The sequence below is a fragment of the Anas acuta genome, chromosome 2, assembly GCF_963932015.1.
Source record: "Anas acuta chromosome 2, bAnaAcu1.1, whole genome shotgun sequence".
In the NCBI taxonomy this organism is placed as follows: Eukaryota; Metazoa; Chordata; class Aves; order Anseriformes; family Anatidae; genus Anas; species Anas acuta.
In genome coordinates this window covers 113,903,174-113,917,573 of record NC_088980.1, presented here as the reverse complement: position 1 = coordinate 113,917,573, position 14,400 = coordinate 113,903,174, and the positions used below count along the sequence as shown (strand labels likewise).

Genomic DNA, 14,400 nt, shown 5'->3' with positions numbered 1-14,400 from the left:
AGACCAAACCTGCCCCTTTTGGCTACGTACCCAGAAGCAAGGTCTGGGTGCAGGGGAATAAAACAGGGAGCAGAGGCAGCCCCACGAGAGCAATCGGCACACGCCTTTCCGCACCAGAAAGCCCAGAGAGCAAAGAGCACAGGTCTTCGCTGCACACCTTGCCACACCAAAACTCCTCACAGCAACCTCATCAGGTCTGTGCCAGGGCCTGATCTGGATGCCGAGTGTGTTTTGCAGGGCTTGGAGGCATCGCTTCTCAGACAAGGGACGTGGTCCAGAGCCAAATCCTGTAGGATATGGTATTTCTTCCCCACCACCTGCAGCCTCCGTAACAGATGCACTCGCGGGGTGCTGCAGGTCTGGAGGCAGAGCAGCTCTTCTGGCTGATGCCGTGCCTCACCCAAGAGCTCAGGTGCTCTGGCAGAGGCACAGCATTAAAAGTTTTATGCTGACATGCATGCACCACCACGAAGACTGCAAGGCAGACGTGGCCCTGACTCTTCAATCTGCTCATCCAGCTCGATTTCATGCCCCTGCACCGTGCCTTCAGATCCCAGCATCAGCTGCTCTAATGAGCAGCCTTGGCTTACAGGTGAAGGTGCAGCAAAGTCAGCTCCCCAGGCTGCTCCTACTATAAATGGTATGAAAAAAGCAGGCTGAACACGCCACATAAAACTCATTCCAACGGGGAGCACCATTCCAAGCCTAAATTTCAGGCATGAAATATTGGCTCACTGCGTTTTATGGAGGTTGGTTTTTGACTCATATACAATGCACACTACGCTGATGAATATTTTCCTATAGGGGAGAGACTTAAGCTTCCCTAATCCAACCGACTTACTGCTCCTAATGCCAAGAGGAAATGCAGCAACACCCATGCCCTTTGCTGCTGACAAACCACTGCAGGAATGACTGGAACACGGTGCAGCTCTCCTCCCAGCTCGCATCAAATCCTGGAGCACCAGACCACGTTGTCCAGTATCTCTCAGCACTGCTTCTTGGCATACTCCCTTGGGATGCCTTCACCGGGCCATTACAGGGAGTGCCAACCCGTGTAATCACTGAAGCAGGAACACCTAGTCCCAGAACAGCATTTACAGACAAAGCATAAGAAAGAAAAAAAAAGCACAACAAAGCCCTTCTCTCCTACACCAGCCGTGTACCATTCCTCACTACCTTATTTTGTAACAACAGCGTATGATTCATCACACCACATTTGTTTTAAGATTAAGGGTTTTAGTAACCATTTAGGACACTTTAATTCTTTTCATTTTATGTACATCTTGTGCCTTATCTAAAAGCTACAAGTAATTTAAATTGAAAAATAAAAACAAACAACAAAAAGCCAAGACACTAAGCTTCCCCTAGGACTTCAGCCAAGGATTGAAATTCACGGGTCTTGAACTCTAGTTAGGAAAAGATGAGCAACACTTCACCATCCAACACCTGAACTACTTAACTGTCCAGGAAGAATTTGCTCTGGTACATATGCAGAGGCTTTGTTTAATAGAGTCAGAAACTTAGAAGCCAAAATCACGATCATCATGCACATCAGTAAGAAATCTGAACGTTTATTAAGTCTGCCACAAGAGGAAGGTAACTGCATCTTAGCAGCCCTACAGCACAACCAAAGACCTGGCTCAGTGCAAATGGCACACTGGCTAGAGAGCACACAGTACACGTGAAACCACTGCCAAACATGAAAGCATCTCAAAAAACACCACAGATTTTTAGGTGTAAAACAGGTACGTTGCTGAACTGTTGTTTGCCTCACTTGGAAGCCAGCATTACTCCTGGGACTGGGTGTTGCCAAGTTACTGGACTCCATCTCCAGGAGGGCATGGTAATTTTCTCAGACACCGTTCGGTAGCTGCAGATTTTAAATGAATTAAAAGCTTTTTCACTAAAATGTTTCTGGAACACATCTCTGCCAACTGGAGAAAAGGGAAGGAAAAAAAAAACAAGAAAACAGTAGCAGTGGTTAGTGGCAACCCATCAACTGTTTTCTTCATTCAATCGTCTTGATGGAGACACAACAGACAACAAGGTAAAGTAGGAAAGAAGAGAAAGCAAGAAAATGATGATCCGAAATGATGCTTTAATGGCAGAACATACAGAGCAAGCAGGTGGAGTTTCAAAGCTGCTCAGCACAACAGGATGAAATTGAGCCTTATGGATAAAACATATTGTGAGATCAGAAGGCTACAAAAAGAAAACAAACAACAACACAAAACCACCACACAGACAGGTATTTTGTCCGTCTGCACAGTATACAAGAAGTGTCACCTACCAAGATAACAGACAGCCATACCCAGAGCGGGAAGTCAGATCGTGGCATCTGCCCCAAGTCTGAGCATATCTGAAACCTCCTTTTGGTCTACTTGAAAGCCTCGTCCCACCCCGGCGTGATTCCTACCCCCTTGTATCAACAGCAGGCTTACTGAGACACTCGGCAACAGCTTCTCGAAAGAAGGAGGTCATTCAAGACAATCAGAGCACGGACAGCAGCACCCAGACCTTAAAAGAATAAGATTCTTTGTAGTTTCCAAGCATTGTTCAGCTGCACAGATAACCCGCGTTTGTGGAGTGACGCAATATGAAATTTTCATTATGTGCACGGCCAAGCTGTCCTCTGTAGTACGATGTCTTTGATAAGCTGCAAGGGTGCTCGGTTTCAAGATATTTAGAACTGGAATAAGCCCTACAATAACATGCTGCAGGGAACAACGAGCCACTGAAAATGCCTGGAGTAGACAGATATCACAGTGAAAGGAGAGAAAAAGGGAACCTGAATACCTAAAGTAAATACAATCTCTTTGTGGCAAGCAGCACAAACTCACTATTCACCTCAGTACTGTTCTTTGCAAGAGTTTAGTGAGGGGTAAGAAAAAGAAGCCACTTTTTAAAAAAAAGATTGTCACCTATTGTATAGATCTTTCCTTTTTTTTTTTTTTTTTTTAATAGCCACTATTTCTGTCATTTTGTCTTAAAGCAAGCACACATTTATGCCGCAGAGAAAAGAATTTCCTCCTGAGTCTTAATGGCTCACAGTGATCCTCAGTCTCCCTTCCAGAAAAATTCACCACCATTTTTTCATAGCGCACAGTGGGGAATCGCTTCTCCACGAGCTGAGGTCTTCCCCTAGGCAGCTGAGTGCCACAGCATCTGATCCCTACAGCACTGGTTTCCCAAGCACATTTTTAGGGCATGTACAAATACATTTAAGCCTTGTGAAAAAAATAAAATACCAGAGGATGCCCTCTTAATCCCATAAACTTTAGTCTCCATACACAAGGCCTGAACTCTTCGTAGCCAATCTGTGGGTCAAAACTATCTTCTAGCAAAGTCTGCTTTTCAACTGCTTGCAGAAACAGCAGCAGTGGCAGGGTGAAAGGGAATCCCACCAAGTACAAGAAAACAGACTCTTGGAGCCTGAAGCAGGGAGCTTACAAAGAAAAGTTCGGCCTGAAGGTCAGCTCTGTGCAAACGACATTTTCCAGATCTTAACTGTGATAGCATTTCTCTTTTTCCCTCCAAAGTTATCCTTAGAAAAATAATCATCAGAAATTTAAAGCCTTGAGATAATCATAGCCAGCATCATTTCGGCATTACAAATGACCAAAAAACAGTCACGTTTTCACTTTTTGCCTTTCCTGCCAACATCCTGAAGACAGCCAGCCCAAGCCTGCACCCAGGTCCATGCCTTCCCAGGGACCAGCTACATGCACCTTCTGCCCTCCTGAAATGGCCAAGAGCTCGGACAAGAGCTCTTTTTGCTGTGGGATCCCAGAGCGAAATCCTTTCCCCACTGACCCTGGACACAAGCCTCTCAGTGTCACTGGGGTGGGACTGCGCTGTGACAATGCAACTCGGGGCAGCCGGGGGAAGAGGGCAGGAAAAACACAGCACAAAGCTCGCTCGCCTCTCACTCTTTGGATCTTGTTTCTTTTCATCTGCAGCAGCCCTCTCTGAATTACAGTGTTACATAAAGTTCATTCATTTTCTTTCGGATGGTGCTTAGTACTCTTTCAGCAGCTTTGTGTTTGAGCTGTCCCCTGGAAATATTTAAGTTGTTTATATGTTGGAAAAATATTTGCTTCCTCTCAGGAGTGACAGAATTTTCATTCTGTACTCTCTTTGCCCAATTAACGTAAGGATATTCACCAGCAAAATAGCGAAACACAAAGCTGATTAAAACAAACTTGGAGGCACAGGCCATCTTCAAAATGGCCATCTCAGAAACTTAGCTTGGCATCCAAAAGAATAACCTGGAATCCAACTGTACAGTCCTAAAATTTCACCTGAAAAACAGTTCACGTATTTATCATTTATACAGATAGGTGGGCACTGCTGCCTAATTACTTCCAACTGTACCTTCATGTAGCACAAGAGACTACTTCCTCCCATTCCTCCCTTATCCCATATCATCAAGAAAAATCCTCCCTTCTTAGCAGAGGACCAAATTTAGTGCACATAAATATTTCATAACTTCATTCTGTCAAGAAATCAAACTGAACTACTTAAGGGCATTCTTCCAGGAGCTGCACATCCAGACTCGAAGTATGAAACTGCATTCATCATACCCATCCTCCCCCTTCAAGCTGAAAGGCCTGAAGGTGAGGCAACGGTGAAAAAACGGAGATCTTGCGTGCATATTATCCAAGAACATTACCCCTACACTGCTAAACTCCATTAAGTATGGAAACACCACAGCAAGGCTGGCCTCTCCTTAAGAAAATACGTCTCCAGTTTTTCAGTCCCTGTCTACACCCTGGTCCTCCACAAGAAATGAGTCCTGACTGTCACAAAACCTCACCATGACTGAAACAACCAGTCTCGAAACAACCTGCTGCTGCAGACAGGGCAGCCAGCCACACTGCCGAAAGGTGACTGAAGACAGACATCTACAGGTGGTTTGACTTCCAACAGCACCGAACACTTGCAGCTTCCGCTGGTCTCAGCAGGAATTCAGTGCTTAAAGCACAGACAAAGCCACTTCCACACAACTAAAACTTGGACACGGTGATGGTTATCTGCAAGCTGTGCCTTCAGCAGTGTGGAGACCAGGGCTGTACCCCGACAAAAGCGGCAGAAGACCCTACTTTGTTAATAGGGGTGGCCCTAAGCTGCCGAAGCATTGGATGACATGCACCTGGAATGGATTTGACGTGTGTTTCCTTCAGTACTGCACCAAGCGATTCCCAACTTGTCTCCTTTGGGACACTATGCGCTGACTCGTGGCTGCTGCCTCTTATTGCCAGACAGCCTCCTTTGGAAATGGGAAAAGCATCCCCTTCGCACCACCGAGACCACGGCGCCTATGTTCTCTACGAAGTATTGATTTGTCTGCCGTCTGTAGTCCCTTGGGTTATAAAGGTATGTCTGTACAAGTAGGTAAAAGCAGACCCGGGAACCTCTGCCCGTGCTCAGAACTGGCCACACCTCGGCCAGCTCCAGCCCAAAGCCCTTCTGCCACACTAGCTCCATGCTCTATCCTAGCAGGGCTTAGCATAGGGTCAAACTTTATTCACAGGACAGCTCACCAACAGCTGCCACCCGTCTGGCCATCCCAGGACATGGCCAAAGAAAGCTAAGCGTGCTTTAAGCGTGGCACACCAGGAGCAAACAGCCCGTGCACAAGCTCAGCAACATCATGTCTCGGTTCAGAGACATTCCTCTCACTAGGTCTGACACTAGACCATCCCTGCCCACCCCCCCAAAAAAAAGCCCATGAAAGGGGGGCAGAGGGGAGAAATTCCTCTCCTCAAAACCCACACAGAGCTCTTCCAGGTCCCTCCCAATGAAGGGATTCAAGAGGAGTGGGGAGACTGGGAAGAAGTCTAAGACACAGAGAGGGAAATTAATAAGTCATCAATACACATACACCCTGTCAAAGCCTGAATCACTGCCAGGAATCTCAAGCAAATTGACAGCCTGAAGTGCAGTGACTGGAGGCCATCTTAGCTGCTTCCAGTGACAGGAGGTTTTACCAGGAGGTCCTCCTTGATACGGCAGCTTGGCCGCTATCGCCGGACAGCACAAGCTCACCGGCGTGCCAAAACAGCCGGCTGCAGTTGAGATGGCAAAGATGCCTTCCTTTAACCTGCTCCTGAGCACCAGCTCTGAGGAAACACCAGTACTGCACAACCCAGGGACAAAGTCACCAAAGCCCTGGCTGGGATCGCCAGCGGGTGATAGGAGCTGCAGGTAGGCAATAAACCAGCCCAGGGGCAGCGACAGGGGACAATGCCCACACTCTCCTGTCACTTTGCAAACGAAGAGAAAACTTTATCAGGGAACCGACCCACGGCAGCGGGCACCTCCAGGGCCACTCCATCGGGTACCCCATTACCAAACCCGGCCAAAAATCTCGGTTTTGAGTTATCGTCAGCTTTCCCGCACAGACGGGAGGGCCGGAGGGGTTTCGGGGAGCCACCACGCAGTGCTATAGCCAAGCGGCCGTCTGAGTTTTTGGGGAGAGCCCCCCAGTCCCCCGGCCGGGCTGCTTCCTAAGGCAAGCACCCGGGCTGCTGCCTTACGTCCTGGAGCAGCGAGAGAGACACACGCAGACTTGGGAACTGCAGGTGGGCAGCCACACCACCGCCGACAGAAAGTTCCCGGGGGCTCCTCACGCCGCCCCTGCTGCTTCACAGCCTCCCTCGGTGCGGGATCTGCCGCCCCCCTGCAGCATCCCCCCTGCAGCACGGCGGCTGCCGGGCACCGCTGCCCCCCGCTGCTCCCCCCCGGCCATCTCGGTGCCCGCTCCCGCTCCCGGTGCCCGCTCCCGACCCCGGCGCCCCACACACCGCTGTCCAGCCGGGCGAGCTGCGGCAGGCGGTAGGTGCTGACGAGCAGGTCCAAGGGCACGGCCACCGCGCTCCACTTGACGTCCTTCAGGCTGAAGCCCGGGCAGGGGCCGGGGTCCATCTTCCCACCCGGAGCAGGGCGGGCAGCGCCGGCGGGACGGGAAGGGAAAAAGGAAGGGGGGGGGGGCGGACGGAGCTCGCCTCGCTCAGCTCCGGTGTATGCGGGACATGCCGGGCTAGGGGAAGGGGGAGGCCGGCCGGGAGGCTGCCGCTGCTCCCGCCGCCCCTCGGCACCGGCTGGGGCCGCCCGCTGCCGCCGCCGCCGCCGCGCCTGGCCCAGGAAGCGCCATCCCGGCACTGACTAATCAACAGGGTGCGAGCAACGCCTGCGCAGCTGCCGCTCCTCCCCGCTCCGAAAAGGAAAGGAAAGGAAGGGAAAGGAAAGGAAAAAGTGCCGGCCCGGCCGCACGGCGGGGAGCGCGGATCGCCGCCGCCGAGCTGAGCCCAGCCCAGCCCAGCCCAGCCCTCTCGCTCCACCCTCCGGGCGCTCCCCCGAGGCGCAGCCCCGGGAGTGCGTGTGGGGGGGGTTTTGGGGTGTGGGGGAGTGTTTTCGGGCGATCCCAGCGCAGGTTGTGGCCTCCTTGGGGCTGGTGGAAAGCCCCCTGCATGCTCGCATCTAGCAGATGAAGCGCGTTTCAGGGGGCTCGTTTCAGGAGCGCTGCCCCGCGTCGCCTGGCTGCTAGGGAAATTTAGGAAATTGACCTGTGAGATCCACCCTACCTTCAGAAAAATCCGACCACCAGCCAACCTTGATTGCTATGTTTAGTTTTCACCCATGAACCAAACGGATATTGCAGGTATGAAGAGCGGTGGAAGGAGCATCTTTGGTTTCTCTGTACCGCTATTACCGCACGTGCAACTATTAAAGATATTCCCTATTTGATGCTCTTCAGGCCATAGGGAAACCGAAAACCAGCTGCTGGTTCTCCTTGCAAGGTGGCTTACGTGAGGAGGTCTCACAAAGCGCTCTCTGTCACCGTTTTTTATTGCCATGCAGGATCCCCAGCATAACCAAGGGTACTTAAACAGGAGCGAGTAACTCACAGGTGGCTGCCCTGTGCTGTGTTCAAGTTTACTTTGTTCACTTTTGTGTCAAAGCTATTTCACGGCAGTAAAACACTGTATTTAAGGCTATACATACGTATACATTTTATGGCTCTAGGTGAGGCTGTACGGCTGGCTAGAAACGGCGCCTCTCAGTGATTTGCAGGACGACAGCAGGCATCCCCAGCTGAGGTCTCTCTGTGGGATCCATCTCCCGTGGCACCTCTCTCCAGGATGGCTGGGTGAGCTCGTGAGGAGCCGTGGCAAGCAGCCGTCCAGCCGCCCGTGCCTCCTCATGCCCCTTAGTAAGGGGCTGACTGCCGCTGCCTGCCCTGTGGCGCCGGGTGCCAGCACGAGGAGGGCCGAGACAGATCCGCTCTTGTTCTGGTCTGCTGCAAACAGGCCTCAAATGGACTGTGGAAGCCGGAGAGGATGACACAAGCCCAAGTTAGCTTGCTTTAAATGGGTCTGGGTTGCTTTGAACTGCATACTGCTGTGGGCCCGTACTTCAGCTCTGGGATTTCCCAGCCCTATGAAAAACCTTCATTCTCTGAACTCAGTCATGGTGCTGTTAGATCCTACTTACCAGAATTGCTAGCTTTAAAAGACAATGTGGATGATTTTTTTTTTTTTCAAAGTCGATTCCTCTTTATGAAGTTTGCAGAATGCTTTGAACTACTTCAGTGAACTGAGCTATTGAAGTGCAAAGTGATATAATAGCTAAAAGCACTGCTGTTGAAATATGGAAAGCCAAAGAATGGTTTTGACTTGTTCAGGTTTGATGAGGTTACTGGACGCAGTGTGCAAGGTAAAGCAGATCAGGTCAGACTGGGATTCACCAGGACCTGGAGCACTAGTCTGTCGAGATGTGTTTCTAAACGCAATCTTAGCCAGCATTAATTCCAGGATAGATATGGCCTCGCGGCGTATGCTGCTCCCAGGCATCATGCAGTTCTGCTATCTGGGAAGAAACATGTCTTTCACACCTGAAACAGTTACTGCTGATTTTTCATTAAAAAATCGTTCCTTCTTCTTCGGTGTAGTCACACGTCTTTTAAGCCTGCCTTCAAATATAACCCTGTTTGTGTTTTCCCTCACCAGTGGAAGTATAGCCTCCTCTAACCCATTCCATTGGAGCAAGACACATTTTTTTAAGTGCAATTTCTAGATCCTATCTAAATTTCATTTAGTTATTTCCAGGCAAAGAGACATCACAAAGCCTATTATTATTTAAATGTCTCACTTGAGCTCTTAAATTGACTTTGTAATGTGTCCTATCTGTACTATAGCTGAACCTTTTTGAAAGATATTATTGCACACACAGTATTCAAATCACAAGAACATGCGAATCGCAGACTATTTCGTACTTTAACTGTACCTTATGTATAATTAACACTTTAGATATAATCATTTCTCTGATGTTTAGCGATGCCTCAGTCCTTTAGTATGATCTCTTACTAAAGTCTCCTCCTGTGCAAAATACTAATGAAGCCATCAGACCTCTAGAGAAATTAATGTTAGCAAATCTGCTTCAGGATCAGGGCCTCAGTTATGCAATATCATAATTTTTCTGCATGGGTGTTTCAGGTGGCATTCATTTTTTTTTTTTTAATGTCTACAGGAAATTATAGCCATAAAAGCATAAGCATAGGCAGGGGGACTCAGAATAATTCCTAAAACTAGTCTTAAATGCATTTTGAATTGATTGGGTCTCATGTTGATTTAGCAACACATTTACGCAGCAGGCTGCAAAATCCCCAGTATATTTATTCCATTGCTAATAAAATGATTTTTAAAGCATTTCAGATCATAATCAATTCATATCTATGCTAACATTTGAACTGGATGTGTATGAAAAAAAAAAACACACTAATTTTAGTATGAATCTGCTAGTTTGCTTTACACTGTAGAATGCATACACCAAATAAAATTCTGAGCCTTATACAGTATGCCTCATCTGAAGCCATTCTAGTCAGCATTTCTTTAAACTCCCCCATGAACTGGCATTCCTTCTTCCCACATGTGACTTGCCTTTATATGAATGGTCTAATTTTCAGAATAAATATTTACAAGTCCAGTGGAAAACGACAGGAGATGCAGTGATCATTTCAGAATCAGATGCTAAATACCTACCTTTCTTTCAGGTGAGGGGGGAAGTTGAAATAATTTATTTGGTACAGGTGACATCCGTGCATTTCACATTTTCAAAGAGAATGCAGTTCCTGCCTTAGTGGTAAAATCTAAACAATCTTTGCTTGTGCGGGGTATTGTAAGGAGATCTGAGCATCCTGGAAATGTTTTTTGTTGCCTGGGAACCTAACTATCTGCACCTCCCTAAGGTGGGCCAGCAACTGGATAGTACCTAAGCCACAAGTAATAGAAAACGCTATAAGAAGGCGTAATGTATAGAAGGAATTCCTATTATACAGAAAAGCAAACAAATAAAACCCTACAGATCAATCTGACCCCCTTCTATGTATTTGTTTGCACTGCTAGGAAAAGGAGGAGGAATTAAATAGAGACCTAAACACGGAGAACCAGTAGCAAAATTTGTGTGAGTTCAGGACAGCGTAAGAGTTTTTTCAAAGGTGCACTGCTGAAGGCAACACTGCAGAATTTGGTAAACACACAGGAAGGTGAGGAAGTGAAATAACAGACTAGCTTGGCTGAATCATACAATCTTCAGTGACATGAAAGAAGTAAAAAGTAGGTCAAATTACATATAGAACATGTACGGACAACACAGAAAGATAAAGTCCCAAAATGTTAAACCACTGGAATTAAAAGATAGCAAGGAAGCTGGAAAATGGCATAGTGAGAAGACCAGGGAAAAAAATGTTCTGTAATTCCAGAGAGGGAGAAATCTATTTAATCATCATCACCCAATCACTGATGATGCTGAGACACCGGTATTCCTAATGTTATTTTTTAACCTTAGTCTTCAATTTAAGAAAGTAGATGTGATTTCACTGCTAGCACCATTGACAAAGGACTAAAAGCTTAGGCAAGGAAAATGAAGAAACTGCCTGCAAAATACTTAGATAAGTTAAAGCTTTTTGGATAGACTGGACCTGATGAAATTCCCTTATGTTTCAAGCAGTGTTAGAGCTGCAGCTTGTTTTATCTCTGAGAATAAAGAAGAATGAAGGAGGTTCCAGAAACAAACAAAAAAAAAACTGATTTGGACAGGCAATCCAACCATTTTTAAGCATATTGAAAGTAAAGATATAAAATATTAAGATAGATACATAGATACATAGATATAAAGATATAAAGATATAAAGATATAAAGATATAAAGATATAAAGATATAAAGATATAAGTAGCAGCATGGGTTTGTCAGTAACAAGCAAGAGCAGATCAATCTAGCCCACTTCTTCCATATGGTAACAGGCTTCATGGTCATGGATAGGCTGGAAAAAGTGAGCATCATAGGGTTTCATATAAGTTGCTCTTAAATGAATGGGAAAAAAAATGGTTTAGAGAAATACATCATTTGAGTGCAAAATGATTGGGAAATAATTGGTACTCCCAAGCTGAAAGGATGTATTGAATGGGATTTCATGGAGATCCATCTTGAATCCAGAGCTACTCGGCATTTTCATCAATATCTCGGATGACTAAACAGAATGTACTTATTCACATGCAAAGACTGTATCTACAGGAAGAGGCTCCAGCTATGCTGGCATACAGCATTACAATTCAGATGGATGCTGGCAAATTAGAGAAGCTGAAATGCCACTGAATAAGGAGAAACAGAAGGTTCTACACATCCAGAGGAATAATCAACTGCATAAATACCAGGATGGAAAAGCAGTTCTTCCGAGGAGAGATTACGGATCACAAGCTGAACAGTTAGCAACGTTAGGCTGTCTTACATTATGCTGATGCTGGAATGCAGAAGTAGGAGTATCAAAGATAAGATAATGAAAAAATCATTTTGATCTCTCCAGCCATTGTTACTTAAACTGGAATAGTCTGCTCAGTTTTCAGTCTTGCACTCCAGGATAGTTGAAAACCAGCTCAAAAATAAAGAGGAGAGCAACAAAAATTGCAAAAGATTTAGGAAACCCATCCTACAAGGAAAGGTCAAAGGGACTGGTGTTCATTGGCCTGAAGAGGAGAGAGAGGGCAGACAGAGGTATTTCACGTAGAGAGGAAAGAGAGAACGAACCTGCTTTCCATGTCTACCAGTTAGGTTAGGTATTAGGAAACTTCCTGCTTGCAAAACCAGTTCAGTAAGGATTGTACATTACTCAGAGGGACCAAAATCCCCGTCACTGCAGGTCTTTAAACATTTTCCTGCAATACAGCAGGGACAGCTGATCCGCACTTGAGATAAGAGGAGGAACTAGACAGCCTTTCAAAATCCCTTCCAGCACTATTTTCTTCATCTGCCCTGGCTGTAACTAAGGCAGGGATTATCCTTTGTTCTTTGTTTTCAGATTTTGCTCTAAATACTAGGTTTAGCGACAGGCCATGAAGAGTAGTCTTAGGAGCAGCTGTAAATACGTAAATCTTCTTGTCTTTCATGCCCCTTCTGCAAGCCTATTAAACTGCCTGGTGGCACAGTAACTTAACAGTACACATACTAGACCCCATGTGCTTCAGAAAGCAATTTGTATTTAAGCTCCCTGTCTCAATACCAAATTTGATTGGAGACAATCTGAAGACAGCCTTCAAAAAAGAAGCCCTTTCAGAAGGGTAGTGGCATTCCACAACTGTAAGCCAATGGAGTTTGTTATCCCGGATGTACTGGGATGGCTCACCACACAACCTTGCACACCAGTATTATCCATTCACAAATGGTGGTAGAACAATTACATTTAATAATCATCAAGATTCCCATCTCCCAGACCAAAAAAAAAAAAAAAAAGACAATATGACAATATAATCCCAACAATTCTTCAGATTTCCCAGCTAGCATTTGCTTTGTGTGTCTCCAGAAGGTTTGATTTGTGTTTGGCTTGCGTTTAATTAAAGAAAAAGAAAGTGGCATCATGATTCTGCCCTCATTCAAATTTGACTAAAATGTGGTATCCTCCCCTGAAATTAAAGCTATTATACACCAGTGTACACAGATCCACATGAGCAGGATCAGATCCCTGATGTATTTATACTTTAAGAAAATAACATAAATACCTCACATCAAACAAACACTGCGTACCCTTTTAATATAGTGATCATTTACGACAAAGAACTTGGAAATAAAGGTATGCTGCTAAAACCTGCATAAATTATTCAACAGAACAATAAGGCAAGATAATTATTACTGGATTCATTCAATTGTTCCGTGTTTTCTGCTTTCCAAAGAAGGTTCTGCAACATACAGAAATTGTTTATTCTTTTATCTCAGCCCTCATCTTTGCAGCCTCCCTGTTCAAGGGTTTTCAAGTAACACGTACATTTCTGAAATGGACAGAAAAGAAGCCAAGCCAAAAATTTCCAGAAAATTATCTTAGGAGACTACACTAAATATCAGCTGCCTGAAAAGACGTTGTCTTGTGAATAGCATAAGTGAGTTCTTATACCAAAAGCTTGTCTGTGTGATGTCAATGTTCATTACATTATGAATCTGATATAAATAACACAAAAAATGTTAAGGTAAATGTTTTTAATACAAGAAAATTAGTGCACTTAGATTTCATTTGTACAAACATTTGTATGCAAATGCAGTCCTCCTGAGATGCATCTAATAATTCCAAAGTCAGATAATTGTTTTAACTTTATATTAAAACTATGAAAATATATTATAAATGTGTCAAAACATTTGGCAGCAACATTCGTGTAATAAAAAAGATGCTTAAATACTGTGTTCTGTGATTACAGGCTCCCTTTTACAACCTTTTATGTTCCTTTGCAATAGTTAATATTTTCTGAAGAGGAAATGAAATAATAAACAATATTTCAGAATGCACAGCAGGTTCTCTTCTTACTTTCATTTAGATCCACAACATCTAAGTCATATAATACACAGGACTTCTGTAAAACAAATAAAAGCAAACATTTAATTAAGATAACTGCAGTACAATAGTTGAAAAACTTGAATTTTCACATATTTTAATATGCAAAAGACTCGATGGGGTCACTAGATATATTTTTCCTTTAAATGTTTAAATAAAAGATTGGAGTTTTCTAATAAATTAGAGGGAGACTGATGCCCATGCAAGTCACAGCTCGATGTATTTAAATTCTATAGCTGCCTCAAAGGTCTCTTCTTATTCTGAAGGTGACAGAGGATAGAAAACATATTTTGAGGGGACACTACATACCATATGAGCTGATCCTGTAAATTTTTACTCACATGAATTGTTTAAGAGGTACAGGTTCTTCTGTTGACTGCACTAATTTTCACTGATTTGATGTTAACTACCCTAATCTTTGAAGTATTGAGCATGAGGTGCAAAAATCCAATTGAAAGGAATAGGGAAATATGGATCAACAGTACTCATTAGAAAAAGGCATAGATTATTATTTGTCAAAAATGGTA

The 14,400-nt window shown here is 45.0% G+C and overlaps 2 protein-coding genes across 3 annotated transcripts in view; both read right to left on the bottom strand.

Moving 5' to 3' along the window:
* Positions 1-7,329, bottom strand: part of GAREM1 (GRB2 associated regulator of MAPK1 subtype 1) — a 100,634-nt gene extending 93,305 nt beyond the window's left edge. The window contains exon 1 of the mRNA XM_068671788.1: positions 6,807-7,329. Within this exon, the coding sequence (XP_068527889.1) occupies positions 6,807-6,927 (121 nt within the window). The 5' untranslated portion in view covers positions 6,928-7,329. The remainder of the gene's footprint in view (positions 1-6,806) is intronic.
* Positions 1-14,400, bottom strand: part of LOC137851044 (ras-related protein Rab-10-like) — a 59,267-nt gene that overhangs the window by 15,550 nt on the left and 29,317 nt on the right. Inside the window, exon 6 of one of the 2 annotated variants that reach the window (XM_068671792.1) lies at positions 13,510-13,892. The exons of the other annotated variant lie outside the window; for it this stretch is intronic. Coding sequence (XP_068527893.1) covers positions 13,818-13,892 — 75 coding nt within the window. The 3' untranslated portion in view covers positions 13,510-13,817. Of the gene's footprint in view, positions 1-13,509; positions 13,893-14,400 lie in introns of those variants that run through there. 2 annotated transcript variants of the gene reach the window in all.